The sequence below is a fragment of the Bos taurus genome, chromosome 26 (assembly GCF_002263795.3).
Source record: "Bos taurus isolate L1 Dominette 01449 registration number 42190680 breed Hereford chromosome 26, ARS-UCD2.0, whole genome shotgun sequence".
NCBI lineage: Eukaryota > Metazoa > Chordata > Mammalia > Artiodactyla > Bovidae > Bos > Bos taurus.
The window spans coordinates 22,777,168-22,791,914 of record NC_037353.1 but is presented as its reverse complement, the minus strand read 5'-3'; the positions used below and the strand labels follow the sequence as shown (position 1 = coordinate 22,791,914).

At 55.6% G+C, this 14,747-nt stretch overlaps 1 protein-coding gene across 1 annotated transcript; it reads left to right on the top strand.

The window, feature by feature from the left end:
* Nucleotides 1-3: 3 nt before the first annotated feature.
* LDB1 (LIM domain binding 1) lies at nucleotides 4-13,368 on the top strand. Its single transcript, XM_059882148.1, is given in 12 exon segments — nucleotides 4-440; nucleotides 8,393-8,495; nucleotides 8,619-8,663; nucleotides 8,773-8,848; nucleotides 8,943-9,045; nucleotides 9,185-9,357; nucleotides 9,825-9,947; nucleotides 10,170-10,253; nucleotides 10,346-10,469; nucleotides 10,644-10,709; nucleotides 10,712-10,785; nucleotides 11,503-13,368. Coding segments are annotated over 12 exon segments (1,227 nt in total). The 5' UTR covers nucleotides 4-415; the 3' UTR covers nucleotides 11,734-13,368.
* The last annotated feature ends 1,379 nt before the right edge of the window (nucleotides 13,369-14,747 follow it).

The window sequence follows — 14,747 nt, the reverse complement described above, 5'->3', positions numbered from 1 at the left end:
GTTAGGACTGGAGAGCGGGCGCCTACGAGAGGGAGAGCGAGAGCGAGGGCGAGAAGGAGCGCGAGAGCGAGAGGGGGCGAGCGGCGGCGGCGGCGTTGGCGGCAGGGAGGGCGGCGGGAGCGCACAGACACGCACACGCACACGCGCACACACGGACACACACTACGGGGACGCACACCCGTGCGCACACACGCAGAAGCAGCTCGCCTTCCTGCTTGGCTTCCTTCCTGTCTGCTCCGCGCCTGACAGGCTCCTCGCTGCAGCCAGGGGCCGCCTGCACCGGGCCGAAGCCGGGCCGGGCCGGCGGCGAGGGCAGCGGGGGCCGCGGGCGGCGGCGGCGGCTCATGCCCGGCCTGTCCCCGCGCGGGGCGGGCACCGTGACTCGGCTGGGCCCCCAGCGGCGGGCGATGTGAAGATGTCAGTGGGCTGTGCCTGTCCTGGTGAGTGGGGCGCGCGGCCTCCCGGCCCCTCCCTCCCGAACCCTCCCTGCAGATCCCTCAATCCTTGTTTGGTGAGAACTTGTGTGGGGGGCGTCGAAGGCATGGCTGTGGTCGGGGGCTGTGAGGGGTGTGTGAGGCCTCAGTTGGGGGAGGGTTTTCACCAACTGTGTAAATGCGCAGCAGCCCAGAGGCACGAGTAAGGGGTGCTGGGGGTAGGTTGTGTGTGTGTGTGTGTTTTTTTGAGGGGAGGTTAATTAGGGAGGGGTTGGGGGGGCTGAAATTCCCAGAATTCCAGGGTGTCAGCCAATCAGAAGTGAGTCTGGACTTTTGACCCCCCCCCCTCGGGTCATCATAGAGTTGTGATTGGCTGGTTTGGGTTGCCCCCCCACCTTTCCTGCTGCCTATTCCCTCTAACATTTTGTGACACCTCCCTCCAGACTGTTTCTGAGGCCTCTTGTTTGCGGGGATGGATTGAGTGGGGACCATTTTGCCCCTCTCCAAATTATCCTGCCTGTTGCCAGGGACGGTTGGCCCTCCTGAGGGACCCGAGGTCCGGAGGGGGGGGGGGGCGGCGCAGATAATTGGGCTCTTGGGCCTGGCATCTCTGCCCTAGTGGGAGGGGGAATGTGGCAGCCCCAGGCAAGCTAGGAAATAGAGTGACTTGTGAGAGTTGAGTTGACGGAAGCGATGCTTGACCCCAATGAGAGGACTTAGGTTCAGATTCCTGCCTCCCCCCAAACACATCAACTCTTGCCAGTGACAGCTGGGGTCTGAGTTCTTTCCTGGGGAAGAGGAAGACTTATCTACTGCCAGGAGGAAGGAGAGGGGCCATGTGAATGGAGAGGGAGTCTTCAGAGGGCCTCAGAACATGGTTTCTACCCGTCTCCAGGACTCTGCGTTCTTGAATTTATCTGCAGAACCCCATCTTGTCCCAGGCAGGAATTAGCTTTCTTTTGAAAGTCAGATATTCTTGAATCTAGCCTGGTTTGGATCCTTTGCCCATTCACATGCCCTGTTCTCTGGGAGGCCTATACCCTACAACTGGAAGCCCCCCTCCCCCTCCAACACAATCCCCAAGGGAAGCTGCCTGTGCGGAAGCTTCCTTGAAAATCATGTGACCCAGGCCAAAGCTGGGCTGGGCTGGGCTGGGCACACACTTAAAGTGCCTGCTGAGGCTGACGCTGAAGGGGCATGGGGCCCAGAGGGAGGGCTAGTAGAGCCTGAGGATCCTGGAATATCCGGGTGTGGGAACCCCTGGCTCCTGCTGCAGAGGGTGGGGGAGAGGAGAGGTGGGGGAAGAGCCTGCCAAGCTGGAATCCTGTCTGGCCCCATCATTGCTCCTCCCATCAGCTCCTATCAGCTCCTCCTATCACACATGTTCCTGTGTGTATTTTCTTTATAATAGTCCCATGCTGAGTACCCTGTTCAGACCCATCCATTCTCTTGAGTCCATCCCATGGCCTTGATCATCCATCATCATCCTAAAGGGATGCACAGCTAAAGGGCTGAGTCTTAAATGTTGATTGTTAGTTTCTACAAATAGTGGGCAGAAGGCGAGTCTAGAAGGGTTGTCAGACTAGAGGTAGATGGGAGGTTGGTCTTGAAGTTGGGTGTGTGGTCCAGTAGGAGAAGGGAGAAAGTTTCCCTCTCAGCCTCTCTGGGAGCAGCATGGGGACAGATGAGGACCTGTGTGTGTGAGGGGGGACAACTTCAGTCAGTGCCCTAAATGGTATGTTCGTTTTGTGTGTCTAGTGATCGGTTGGGGGAGAGGGGGCCTAAGATGGCCAAGAGTGGGGAATCTTTTTCTTGAATGTAAGGAAGTCTTATGATTGATGCCATAAACCATGGTTGGAGGTTAGTCTTCAAGGAGAACCACTTGGGGAGGGGCATGAGTGTCCTGGGGGTGAGAAATGGTAGGAGTTGGGGTAAGGGAGGGCACCAGACTTGCATGGGTGAATGTGAGCACATGGTTGAACACAGGGACATTGTGGCAGCATGTACAGTCCAGGCCCAAAGACCACCGCCCCCAACCTGAGCAGCTCTGGGGTGGGGGCCCAGGCGCACTGGCAGGCCGCCTGCCTGCTGCCTGCCTGCTCGTCTGAGTCTCTCCTTTGTGCTCTGCTGTCTCCCGGCTCCTCCTCCCCCAGCCCGGCAGAGACAGCACATGCCCCACACATGTGACTGAGGGAAGCCAGAGCACACGCAGACCCACACACATGCACACGCGGAAGGAAACACTACAAGATACATACACAGACACACATCTAGCTCCCATAGTGCTCCTGGGGTGCGGAGTAGCTTCTGGGGTTTTGGTCAGGAGCAGGGAGAACCTCTGCTAAGTGGCATCACCCTGGGCAGGGTAGGTTGCTGAGGGGGCCAGGGCCTGTCTGGGGCAGCATGTGGCTCAGAAGGGTTAAGGCTGGGAGGAGTTGGGGGAGGGGAGGAGGCAGCAGTGGTGGCGGCTGGGAGCCAGGAGAGGAGGATGGCAGAGCGCCAGGCCAACGGGAGGCCGGGCACAGACAAAGGAAGGGGGGCAGGCACACTAGAGGCCTGGGTCAGGGAGCCCCAGGGGCCCGGGCAGGGGGCAGTGCTGGTACCTTATCCTGTGGGCTGGGGTGGGCTGCTGCCCTTCAGAATTCCCCCCTCTAGAAGGGGTGCTCTGGCCCTTCCCTCCCTCCTCACCTTTGTCAGTCTTTGCTGCTCCCAGCTTTCTCCCCACCCCACCCCCCACCAATTTTAGAGGCTTCTAACTCTGAGTTACTCTCTTCAGTTGGACCTCTTCTGCCCCTGTGCAAATGGGAGAATTAAGTCAGAACCGAGAGAGGAACAGACTTGCTAGAGAAGGGGAACTAGGAGAAGGTCTGTTTTGAATGATATGCCAGAGTCTAGGGGCCCTTGTCCCTGAAATTTGAAGAGGCAGACTGGGTGGGGATTCAGACTCTGAACTGGAGGCAGAAGCCAGAGCACACAGCATGTCCTGTCCCTGAGGAGATAGACATTTGGGGCCTGGAGTGACCATTCCTTGGAGGGGGCAGGCAGTAGGAATGGCTGCAGTGCCCCAGGGCTGGGCTTGTGTGAGTGGGATTAGAACCAGAGTTCCAGCCTTAGGCCCTCCTGTCTCACTGTAATCTGTTTAAGTTAGGATAATATTTGACCCTGGATGCTATTAGACTCTCTTAAGGTACTGCCTTGTGAATGCACTTTGGAAAATTTAAAGGCATAAAACAAATGACAAGAATTGTCCTGTCAGAGGGGGAGGAATGTAGTTATCTTAGAGTTGGGCTGTAAATTTGGGAATCAGGGCAACTATCTCAAGTCCTGGTGGTAGGCACTATGATGGTAGGCATTCTGGCTGAATTGTATCATTTTCAGTATGTTTATGAAAGCCAGAGTGTATTATATGGCCAGGTCATGAGGGAGCATGGTGTGCGGATTTCAAAGAGGGTGGGGTTAGTCCCTAGGTAGCAAATGGTCAGGGTGTTCAGTCTGTCAAAGGTTCAGGAGGTATGATGCAATTTTGGGGTGTGTCTTGGGGATGGGGGGCATATGTGTCACAAGTCCCAGTGTGTATGGAAGTCAGGGTCTGACATAGACTGTGTGTGTGTGTCTCTTAGGTTTGGGTTTATTTGGAGTTTGAGGTATATCATGGGTTGAAGTGTGTATCAGGTACTGATTTATGTGAAAGAGAGATGGGTTGTTTATGTATGGAGGATGTTCACAGAGCCAGGTGCAATAATGTTACTGCACAGTCAACTGGTGTGTACACCATGAGAAATCCTGTTGTGGGACTGTGTGTTAATATGCTTGGGGGTTAGGGAATAGAAAGCTGAGAATCAAATTGCAAAGTAGTAAGAGGTCCTTGGGACGGGGGAGCCTGGTGGGCTGCCATCTATGGAGTCGCACAGAGTTGGACACGACTGAAGCGACCTAGCAGCAGCAGCAAGAGGTCCTTACTACCCGCCCCCCCCATACTGGGTGGGTTGTGTGTTTGTGTCTTTGTGTCTGTCTGTCTGTCTCTTGGGATTCCCCCCTTGCTTTGGAGAACAGCTCCTACCCTGGCAACCATATACTTTTTTTGTCCCTGGGGTGTAGGGAGAGGATTCAGCAGCAGATTGGACCCCTTCTGGGGACCCTTAGATGGGCAAGTTTACCCTCCTTGGCTCTAACAGAGCCCCTTTCCCCTGCACCCACGTGTCTCTGGTATGGTGGTGGTGGTGATGTTGGGTGGGGGAAAGGGGCCTCCCTCTGTCAAGGCAGATCTATTTGGAACTTAGCTGGGTTGAGGGGCAGGGAACCTGGAGTGTCCCCCTTTCTCCAATCAGTGTTTACAGGCTGAAGTCTGAGTGTGTCTCTGTCAAAAATAACCCCCTGCAGCCTCCCCCCAGCTGCTGTGGGATTTCACCAGCCAAGAGTGGCTGCCCAGGCCAGCCTCCAACCCGAAAGATCACTGAGGAGAGGAAGAGAGATTTGGGGGATGTTTTGGAGGAGGCTGTTAGAAGATACTGGGAATTTCCAGAGAGGAGAGTGCCCACCTCCATCCTTGCCTGTGGCTTTGGCTCCCCAGCTCACCCCTGAGCACCCCTGCTTGGGGCTTGAGGGTGGCATTCCTGTTCCCGGTCCCCACAGGCCTCCCCTCCATCCAGGTCTCTCCGGACCCAGTCTGTTCCGTCTCCATCTCTCCGTCCCGTCCCCTGTCTCTCCCAGTCTGTCTCTCTTTTGTTTTTCTCAGCAGTCCTCCCTGCCTGCCTGGCTCCCTCCCTCTTCCTCCTGCCTCGCAGGGAGGGGGGCGGGGCCGGTGGGGGCAGCTCCACCCTCCGCCCGCCCTGGGGCCTCATTCTGAGAGCGGCTCGGGGAGAGCGAGCGGGGAGGGAGGGAGAGAAAGGGAGAGAAGGAAGGGAGCCGGCGGCCGCTGCGTGTGTCTGTGCGTGTGCGTGTGCGAGTGTGAGTGAGTGTGAGTGCCGGGCCCTGCTTCTGCTGGTGCCCCGGCGGAGGGGCCTGCTGGCCTGGGGAGGGCGGGCGGGCTGCTTGGAGGCAGAGGCATAGGCGGGGAGAGCCGAGGAGGAGGAGGAGGAGGAGGAAAGAGCGGAGCAGCCATTGTTGAGGGAAACCTTGCAAACAAAGAAGGCTCCGGACTCCCCGCGGCCCCCCGCCCCCCAGGCCGGCCCCCTGGCCCCCGGTCCCTGGCCCAGTGGCCACTGTAACTTTCCCCCGGGGCTGTGGCCGCCGCGGGGCGGGCTGAGGCTGTGCGTGAGAGTCTTTGTGCAGACCGCGGAGTGGAGCTCCCAGCCAGGCCTGCCCGTCCCACTCGGGACATGAGTGGCTGAAGTTGGCCCCCCCTCAGGCCTCACCCCAGCCAGGGCCCCTCTGGGCTCCCAGCTGCCCCCCCGCACCTCTCCTGGTCCCCTCAGTTCTCCCAGGTAAGTCTGGGCACCCTGCAAGCCTTTTGGGGGTGGGTGGAAGTCCTGGGTCTGGTCCGGGCCTGGGGGAGAGGTGCCCCAGCTCACAGAGGCCAGAGCCCTCGAGCCTGCTGACCTATGGTCAGCCCCCAAAGGGAGGAGGCCTGTCCTCGGCTCAGTTCGGTTACCATGGAAATGCCCAGCTGGAGATGCCCCCCTAAGGCCACAGGATGCCGCTTCCATTCAGAGAAAACTTTACTAGTTCTGGGCTCTTTCTCCTCCCCCTTCCTAAAGGCTCCCAGGTTGCCAGAGATGGGAGCCAGGGTTCTGCCTGACTCCAAGGCTGGGTGACACATCCAACCCCTCACCCCCACCCCCACGTTGCTACCTCTACCCCTGCTCCTGGGGACAGGCAGCAACTGGGACAGATGGTCTGGGTGATGTTCCCTCCCCTCCTCTTCTCATTCCCAAGCCCTTGTGCTGGGGTTACTGGGAGTTGCTGTGGCTCTGGAGAGATGCTGAGTTTTATTTGTGTCCATTTACTGGACGTGTAAATAGAGGCCCCTGAGCTTTGGGGTTTAGCTCTGCAGAACTGTTATCCAGCCCCAGGCAATGTGCTTGTCATTTCTGTAGTGAGAAACTGAAGCTCTGAAACTTTTTCCAGAGTTAGAGAGGAACCCTGGTGTCTTGCCTCTCATCTCTCTAGGATCTTGAGCTGACACTCAGAGTGGGCCTGAAACCAAGGAGCAGGGCAGTAATGGTTTTGGGAAAAGGGGGCCTAGGTAGAGGATGAGGGCCAGGTCTCCTAATTTAGACTGTTGGGTATATTGCCCAGGCATGGTTTCTGGTGGGCAGTGTGAGCTTTGACTTCTTACATGGCCTTATCTGTCTGTGGAGTGGCGGGGACTTGGGACTGGGTGGGACTGTCTCTTTCCCGAGGACATATGCTACTCACTTAGTTCTGACTGGCTTGTGAAGGCTGTGTGTTGTGCTGGGAGCCTGTGAATGTGACATCTGAGAGCTCATGTGTGGGGCGAGGGCCTGTTGCAGGCACCCTGATCCTGCCTGGGGCTGCTGGGTTCCAGCCCTTGGTAGGCATGTTGGGGCGAGCTGAGGGTGGAAGCCTGCTAGGCAGGATGAGACACACGCGTGTGCAGGTACACACAGGCTCTGAGTTTTGGCACCTTCAGGGACCATGTAGGGTAGGCCCCTCTGGGACCCTCCTTTGGCCCATATTGTGAGGAGGGGACCCAGGGGAGAGAATTACATGCACATGTTGGCACAGGGTCTTCCTTTGTTTTTCCCCCCACCAAGAAACAGAATAGATTTTGTATCAGAATTAGAGAGGGGGTTCAGATACAGCCAATTCAGCCACCCTTCCAAATGCAATCAAGTTTGTGGGACATGAGGAAGCAGCAGTGGCTAGGACTTCGCTTCACTTTCTCCTCCTGTCTGGTGGGGAGGGGGAAAATGGCATTTCAGGGGGCCCTGGCTGGCACCCAACTATGAATATAGCACTTCTTCCAGTCAGGTAATAGTAGAGCAGGAAACTCTGTGCTGCTGGGTGAGGTGGAGAGGGACACCTGTGCACAGGCATAGCTACACACCAGCAGAGACCCTGTCTAGTTACCACTTGCCTCCCAACTGAGCCCCTGAAACCTAGGCTCCTTCCCAGGGGCTTCTTATTTTCCGTTTGTAGGGAGAGTGGGATCCATTGGAGGCCCATCTGCCTCCACTGCAAGTCTAAGGAAAGAAAAGGGGTTGAGGCTTTAGGTTTCTGGTTTGTAGACAATACTGGACCACGGTAGGTGTGGGGGAGGGGCTGGGCTGATAAGGGAGTGGCCGTTGGTGGGAGAGGCAGAAGGCCCAACTGGTTATCTAGTGGGCGGCACCCAGCAGGCACCCCCTCCACCGGCCCCCCCCCCCACCTTATCGTTTTATCCCCTGCCCTCCTGAGACCCTGGGGGTGGAGAAGGAGCAGAGAGTTGGCAAAATCCCCCTTCACCCTCTCCCAGCTTGGTCTCCCGAGTCCCATAGTGGGGTAGATCTACCATAGGATATGGGACTCAGAAGAATAGGCTCACGTCCTGGTTCTGCCAGTTACCAACTTGTTACCAACTCGGCAAGTCCCTTTGAGCTTTTATTAGCCTCATTTGTAAAATGGGAATGTTAGAGTCACTTCTGCTGCCGCACAAGGTTGTGGTAATGATTACATAAAATAATGTAGGTGAAAAGGGAGTTTATCAAAATTTTAGATTCTAATGTTTGTATATTTATCCTATGGTTATTGACGTTTCTTCCCGTTTTCAATTCTGTCATCCAGGGCTCAGCCACATGAAGAAATGGGCTCTTGAGTATTAGGACTGAGAACTTCTAGTTTGTAAAACAAAATTGGAGCCAGATTTAGAAGGTGGGATAGGTGTTCCCTGAGGTAATCTCCCTTTCACAGTGTACTCGGGTGTTCCAGAAGACCAGTTCTGTGCATACAGTCTTAACAGCCTTCCAGGAGCACTCCCAAGAGGGATTCGGGGGACCCCATCTTTGTTTCCCTTCTAGGTTGTTCCTCAAAGTCATTCAAGCTGTACTCACCGAAGGAGCCCCCGAACGGCAACGCCTTCCCCCCTTTCCATCCCGGCACCATGCTAGATCGGGATGTGGGGTGAGTTTCTTTTCTACTTCCTGTCCCTTTCCCATATGGCATCCTGCCTGAAAACGGGATGGAGTGACACCCCCAAATAACTCCTGTCTTCTACCCATTCTCATAGCCTTTTTGCTTTCACAGCCCAACTCCCATGTACCCGCCTACATACTTGGAGCCTGGGATCGGGTAAGTGGAGTCCAGTGGGGAGGTTGGTTCTCTCTATTACAGAGGTGAAGGCAGAGGGCGGGGGTGGGAGGGTCTGCTCCTACTAACCTCCCTTCTTCACTTCCCCCAGGAGGCACACACCATATGGCAACCAAACTGACTACAGAATATTCGAGCTTAACAAACGGCTTCAAAACTGGACAGAGGTATAGCCGGGGAAAGGAGCTGGGAGGGAGAAGGCCATCTGGGCATCCCTGTGCCATGTCTACTGATACACGCACCCCTCCCTATGCTCCTTAGGAGTGTGACAATCTCTGGTGGGATGCTTTCACAACTGAGTTCTTTGAGGATGATGCCATGTTAACCATCACTTTCTGCCTGGAGGATGGACCAAAGAGATACAGTGAGTGGCCTCTGGGGGTCCTGCCAGTTCTGCTGTGGGGCTGGGTGTTTGTCCCAGGGGATCTGTTCTGACAGGGATGTTATCTGCCTGACCACCTCTGAGAGCCTTCTGTTCTGAAGAGTTTGTCCCATCTCTGCAGCCATTGGCCGGACCCTGATCCCACGCTACTTCCGCAGCATCTTTGAGGGGGGTGCTACAGAGCTCTACTATGTGCTTAAGCATCCCAAGGAGGCATTCCACAGCAACTTCGTTTCCCTTGACTGCGACCAGGGCAGCATGGTGACCCAACACGGCAAACCCATGTTCACCCAGGTCAGCTCCCAGTTAGATGTGAAACACTGAAGGACCTAAGTTTGATTCCTCTACTGGCTTCCCAAGATGTACTTGGCTGTTCCCCAGGGAAGTGGCAAGATACGCAGGGCAAGCAGGCATGCTGCAGTTTTCAGCAGACATGTATTGAGTTCGTAGGTGACAGTTTTGGGTCACAGGGGGACACAAGTGAACACAAGCCTGTCCTCATGTAGCTTATAGTAGACGAGTGTTTTACTGGCTACATGAGGAGAGGACAAGGATCTATTAAGTGTTTCTGCTGTGCATGTGTGTGTGTGTATGGACTGGATTGGTGGGTGTGTGAGGAGATGGTCTGTGTCAGTAGTGCACACCCAAATTTATGTTCAGGTGGCAGGAGTGTGTGCAATGGGAGAGTCATGAGGAAATGGGAACAGGATACTTTTGGGTGTGTGGGGAGGTGGGCAGACTTGTGACAAGCTTGTTTCCAGGTATGTGTGGAGGGCCGGTTGTACCTGGAGTTCATGTTTGACGACATGATGCGGATAAAGACGTGGCACTTCAGCATCCGGCAGCACCGAGAGCTCATCCCCCGAAGCATCCTTGCCATGCATGTGAGTTACAGGCAGGACCTAAGACACCAGGGGGCGGGTGGGCAGTAGAAAGGGTGGAACCCGGTCTGCTGTGTTTCCCGCCGTGGCCCTAGACAAGGTTGAAATTTATCCATCTGAGAAGTGAATTTTTATATAGTAGCTCCTCCTCTGTCCAGGGTGTCACGAGGCTCAGGTGACTGGGCAGGTAAGCAGGTGCTAGTATTCTTACCTTTCTTTTCCCAGGCCCAGGACCCCCAGATGTTAGATCAGCTCTCCAAAAACATCACCCGGTGTGGGCTGTCCAATTCCACTCTCAACTACCTCCGAGTGAGTCTCTGATCACCTGGTTTCTACCCCACCCCATTCGGTCTCCGCTCCACACCTGTCCCCTGACAAGCCACCAACTGGTCTCCCCCCAGCTCTGTGTGATACTCGAGCCCATGCAGGAGCTTATGTCCCGCCACAAGACCTACAGCCTCAGCCCCCGTGACTGCCTCAAGACCTGCCTCTTCCAGAAGTGGCAGCGCATGGTAGCGCCCCCCGGTGAGTGCCTTGCACCTGCACCTGCTCTTTCCAGGATGTGATGCTGCTCCCCAAGGCTGCTCTTAGCTCCTCACGAAGCCCTTTCCTTGCTCCTGGGTCTGCAAGATTGGGATCAGGGTAGGCTCAGGCTCCTTAGGAGCCCTACCCTGCCTGAGTCTCCTTTCCCTGGCACAGCGGAGCCTGCACGGCAGCAGCCCAGCAAACGGCGGAAACGGAAGATGTCCGGGGGCAGCACCATGAGCTCGGGGGCGGCAACACCAACAACAGCAACAGCAAGAAGAAAAGCCCAGCCAGCACCTTCGCCCTCTCCAGCCAGGTACCTGTAAGCATCTCGGCTTTCTTCTCTCTTCTGGGCTGCCCCACTGCTGACCCCTGACTCTTGACGCTGTCCCACCCTGAGCTCACTAGCACACGTAGAAGCAAAGACAAGACAGTTTTTCCCAATGGGGACTAACTCCTGTCTGAGAGTCCTCGTCTGTCGTACGCATGGCTGTGATCACATAGACTCAGACATAGCAACATAGGACACAAAGGAACGGACACAGCCGTGGGGACGTCCGGACATAAAGGATAAACAGCTTAGGGGCACACAGACCACCAGAGAGACACATGCTGACAGAAGGACACACAGACTTAAACGTGTGTGAATCTAGAATACACACACGTGCACGTACACACAGTCCCCCCCACTGGTGTTTTTGATCTGCTCCCTCTCTTACGTGTGGACAGAAGTTTAGGAGCCCCCTAAAATTTTGGAGAGATGGATTAGGGAGCCGGTGGAGTAGATCGACTTCTCCCAGAATCCAGTGGATGTGGGTTAAAAGCTGTGATGCTTTGCAGTCTTTCATTGGGAAGTATTGGAAGTATTCCAGGGGCTGAGGGTGTCAGAGGAGATGGGGTTGTAAGCTGGGATATGAGCGGGTGGCTGGGGGTTGAGTTTCCTGGGTGGGTACTGGGGCTCTGGGGGAATCTGCTGCCCTGGGCTGGGCGAGCCCCTGCCCCGATTATGTTTGGGGACCTCCGCCACTCTCAGGATGTGATGGTGGTGGGGGAGCCCACCCTGATGGGCGGGGAGTTCGGGGACGAGGACGAGAGGCTCATCACCCGGCTGGAGAACACCCAGTTTGACGCGGCCAACGGCATTGACGACGAGGACAGCTTTAACAACTCCCCTGCCCTGGGCGCCAACAGCCCCTGGAACAGCAAGCCTCCATCCAGCCAAGAGAGCAAATCGGAGAACCCCACGTCACAGGCCTCCCAGTAAAGGCCCCACCACAGCCACCCAGCGCTCTGCCTGCCTGCCCCACCCCTCGCAGCCCCAGGGAGCAGAAGACAGAATGAAAAGACTGAGCATCTGAAATGGGCAGCCTCATCCACCCACTTCAGGGAGGAACTGGACTCACTTGGGGGCAGGTGCCAAGATTTGTCCCCCAGTGGCCCTGGGCTGGGGCTGGCCTTTGCAGAGCCTTTTGGGGGAAGGGGGGCCTCATGTGGATGCCTCCATGGACCCTGGGCCTCTGAGAAATGTCCTGACCACCCCCCCACCCCCCGCCCAGGGCATTTGCCTCCATCCTCACCCCAGGTTCTGGGTACCCCCATCCTCCTGACTCCACCCCCTTCAAGCCCAGGGTTGTCTACACCCACAGCCCTTAGGGACTTAAAGTCATGGGGCTTGGTTGAATGCCCCTTCCCCAAACCTTCCCTTTAGGTGGCTGGTAGTAGAGGGGTAAAGCTCTGGACTCCTCCCTTCTGCCACCTATCCCAGCTCCAAGTTTTTTAAAAAATAATATTATTAAAAATGTAAGTTTAAAAAAAAAAATCACTCCTGTCCCCCCTCTTCCCCTTATTAAAGGTCCAGCTACCTCCCTTCGCCTGGCATATGGGGAGCTTAGAGCCCATGTGGAGGAAGGGGGCTATGCATTACCATTTGATAACAGTTTGAGAACTTCAGACCAAGGAGACACTTTGCCATCTCTCTTCCCTTCTCCTCTGGGGTGATTGGAGTGGGGAAGGCACGCCATGGGGCAGGGGGCCATTGATGGCCTCGCCTGTGTGACAAGCCCCTGCTGTTGTCTCTGTCTCCCTCCTCTAGGACTCTGGCCTGCCCTCCTAGTGCTTGTGACTCCCTCTCTCCCAGCCCCCACCCCCTCCCTCCACGGTGTGTATATTCTTCACAAGCCCTCCACTAGAGCAGCTGTCTGCATGGTGGGAGGGGGAGGCTCCCTCCCTCAGGGAGTGTGGAGGGAAGGGAACAGCCTTGTTTGTTACTGTGTTTTTTGTTGTGTCTCAGTTGGGCAGGCATTGGGGTAGAGGAGGGGGTTCATGTACTCTCCAGTACTCTCCTTTCCCACCTTCTCAAACTGCATATCTAGTCCTCCCCTGCCCTTCAGAGGGGTAGGAGCCACTGAGGGTGTCCCCAGCTCTAAGCCCACCAGGGAGCAATAGGCTTTTGTCCTCCAGCTGAAGTAAAGGCTCTTCATCTCCCAATATCTCCTCCCTCCCCTTCTTCACAGAAGGACAGGGGAGGCAGCCAGGATCCTCAGCTCTGTCTCACAATTGGATGGATGTGTGGAGGCTCCAGGCCCAGGGTGAGGCCAAGAGCAGGGTCCCATGCATCTGGGCTCAGCTTTGTGGCTTCGCTGCCTTCTCCTGTGGCCAGTTCCAGAAGTGTTAGCACCACCTCTCCCCACTCTTCCTTCTGGATTTGGGGCCCTGCACATCCTGTTTCCTCCACTCCAGCTGCCACTATTGGAAGGATATTGTGTCAGGAGCTGAGGGAAGGGGTAGGGAAGATGGATGTCCCACCCCAACTGTAATGCCCTTTTTTTTTTTTTTTTTTTTTTTGGGCCATTTGAGTCATGTATGGTATCGATCAATAAAGAGACTTTTTGGTTTGAGAGTGTCTTGGTTGGTCATTGATGCCTATGACTCAATCCAAGGCAGCCTTTTCTCCTTCCCACAGCCGCTACAAACCACCACTGGGGAGGAGGTGTAAATGGACTTGTGAATTCCCTCTCCCATCTCCCTTTTCCCTTACTCTTGCGGTGTTGCTCTTCCTGTTTCCCAGGCTTTCCCTTCCCGGATTGCTGTTCTGCGCCCCTAACTCTTCTGGTCCTTCAGAGGCAGGGTTCCTGGAATAGACAGCCTTGAGTTAGGGAGCTAGGGGTGGGGTGAGGGAAGGGGTCCTCACCTGGTAGGCAGCTTGGATTGGAAGAACTTTGGACTGTTAGATTCGGTCTAATGCTCAGGAGACTCAGGCCTGTTTTTGTAAGCTTCCTACCCCTACCTGGCCTCTAGCTTACCAGCCCAGCTGAGCTCTGCACTAGTCTCCCCAAGAGTGAGGACCCTGGATGGGAAAGGAGGAGAGAGTAGAAGGATTGTCTCCTTGCTGACTTTGGGTGGAGGCTCAGAGGGAGGAGGATGCTTCAGTGCTATTGCTCGGAATGGCCTGAAGCTCCACAGAGAGGAAGGAGGAGGAAGTCTCAGACTCATTTCCAGGTGGTGATGATTGTCCCTTATTCACTTCCTCCCCAACTGTTCCAGAAGATTGGCAAGATAGGGAGACCCTGCAGTGGGTTCGGGATGGGCTATTAGCACCTGCAAAGTCTCCTACCCAGTCTCCCTCATTTTTAGGGGATGGGGGGCTGTGCCACTTAGCATTCAAAATCAGCTTTTGGGATCTTAAGTTTCCTGACCCGGGATTGAACCCAGGCCATGACTGTGAAAGTGCCAGGGAATTACCAGTTTTCCTCCTTTTCATCCCAGACAGGGGAATCTGAGGCCTCACTGTTCCCCTCTTGTCTCTGGATCTGAAGTAAGGCCTCTAGACCTGCACTTCTGCCCCCATCTCCAAGCTGGCAGGAAGAAACCAGAGCAAAGGACAGTCTGGCCCAGCCCCACCCTCCAGTCTGTGCAGTTACCTTGGCCCTGCCCTGCACCAGCCCAGCTCCTTGTTGCCCGAACACCTCAGAACTCCAAGGCATGCATTTGTATACACACACACACACACACCCCACCCCTCTGCGGGCCTGATCTGGCTGAAGGACATTTACCAGCCATCTGTGACCACCAACTCACCCTGGAAGTCCTAGGTGACGCCTGTCTGCAGTGTATTTGTGTCAGGCAGTAGGTAACATCTGGGGTTTTTGTGAGGTAGTGTATGTAGTAACTTCTGAAAGAGGGCTTGGATATGTGTATGTAAGGGAGTCTATGAATAGGTGTGTGGGCTTGTATATGTGTTTATTTATGATGTGTGTCTTAGTGGATTCATTGATTCAG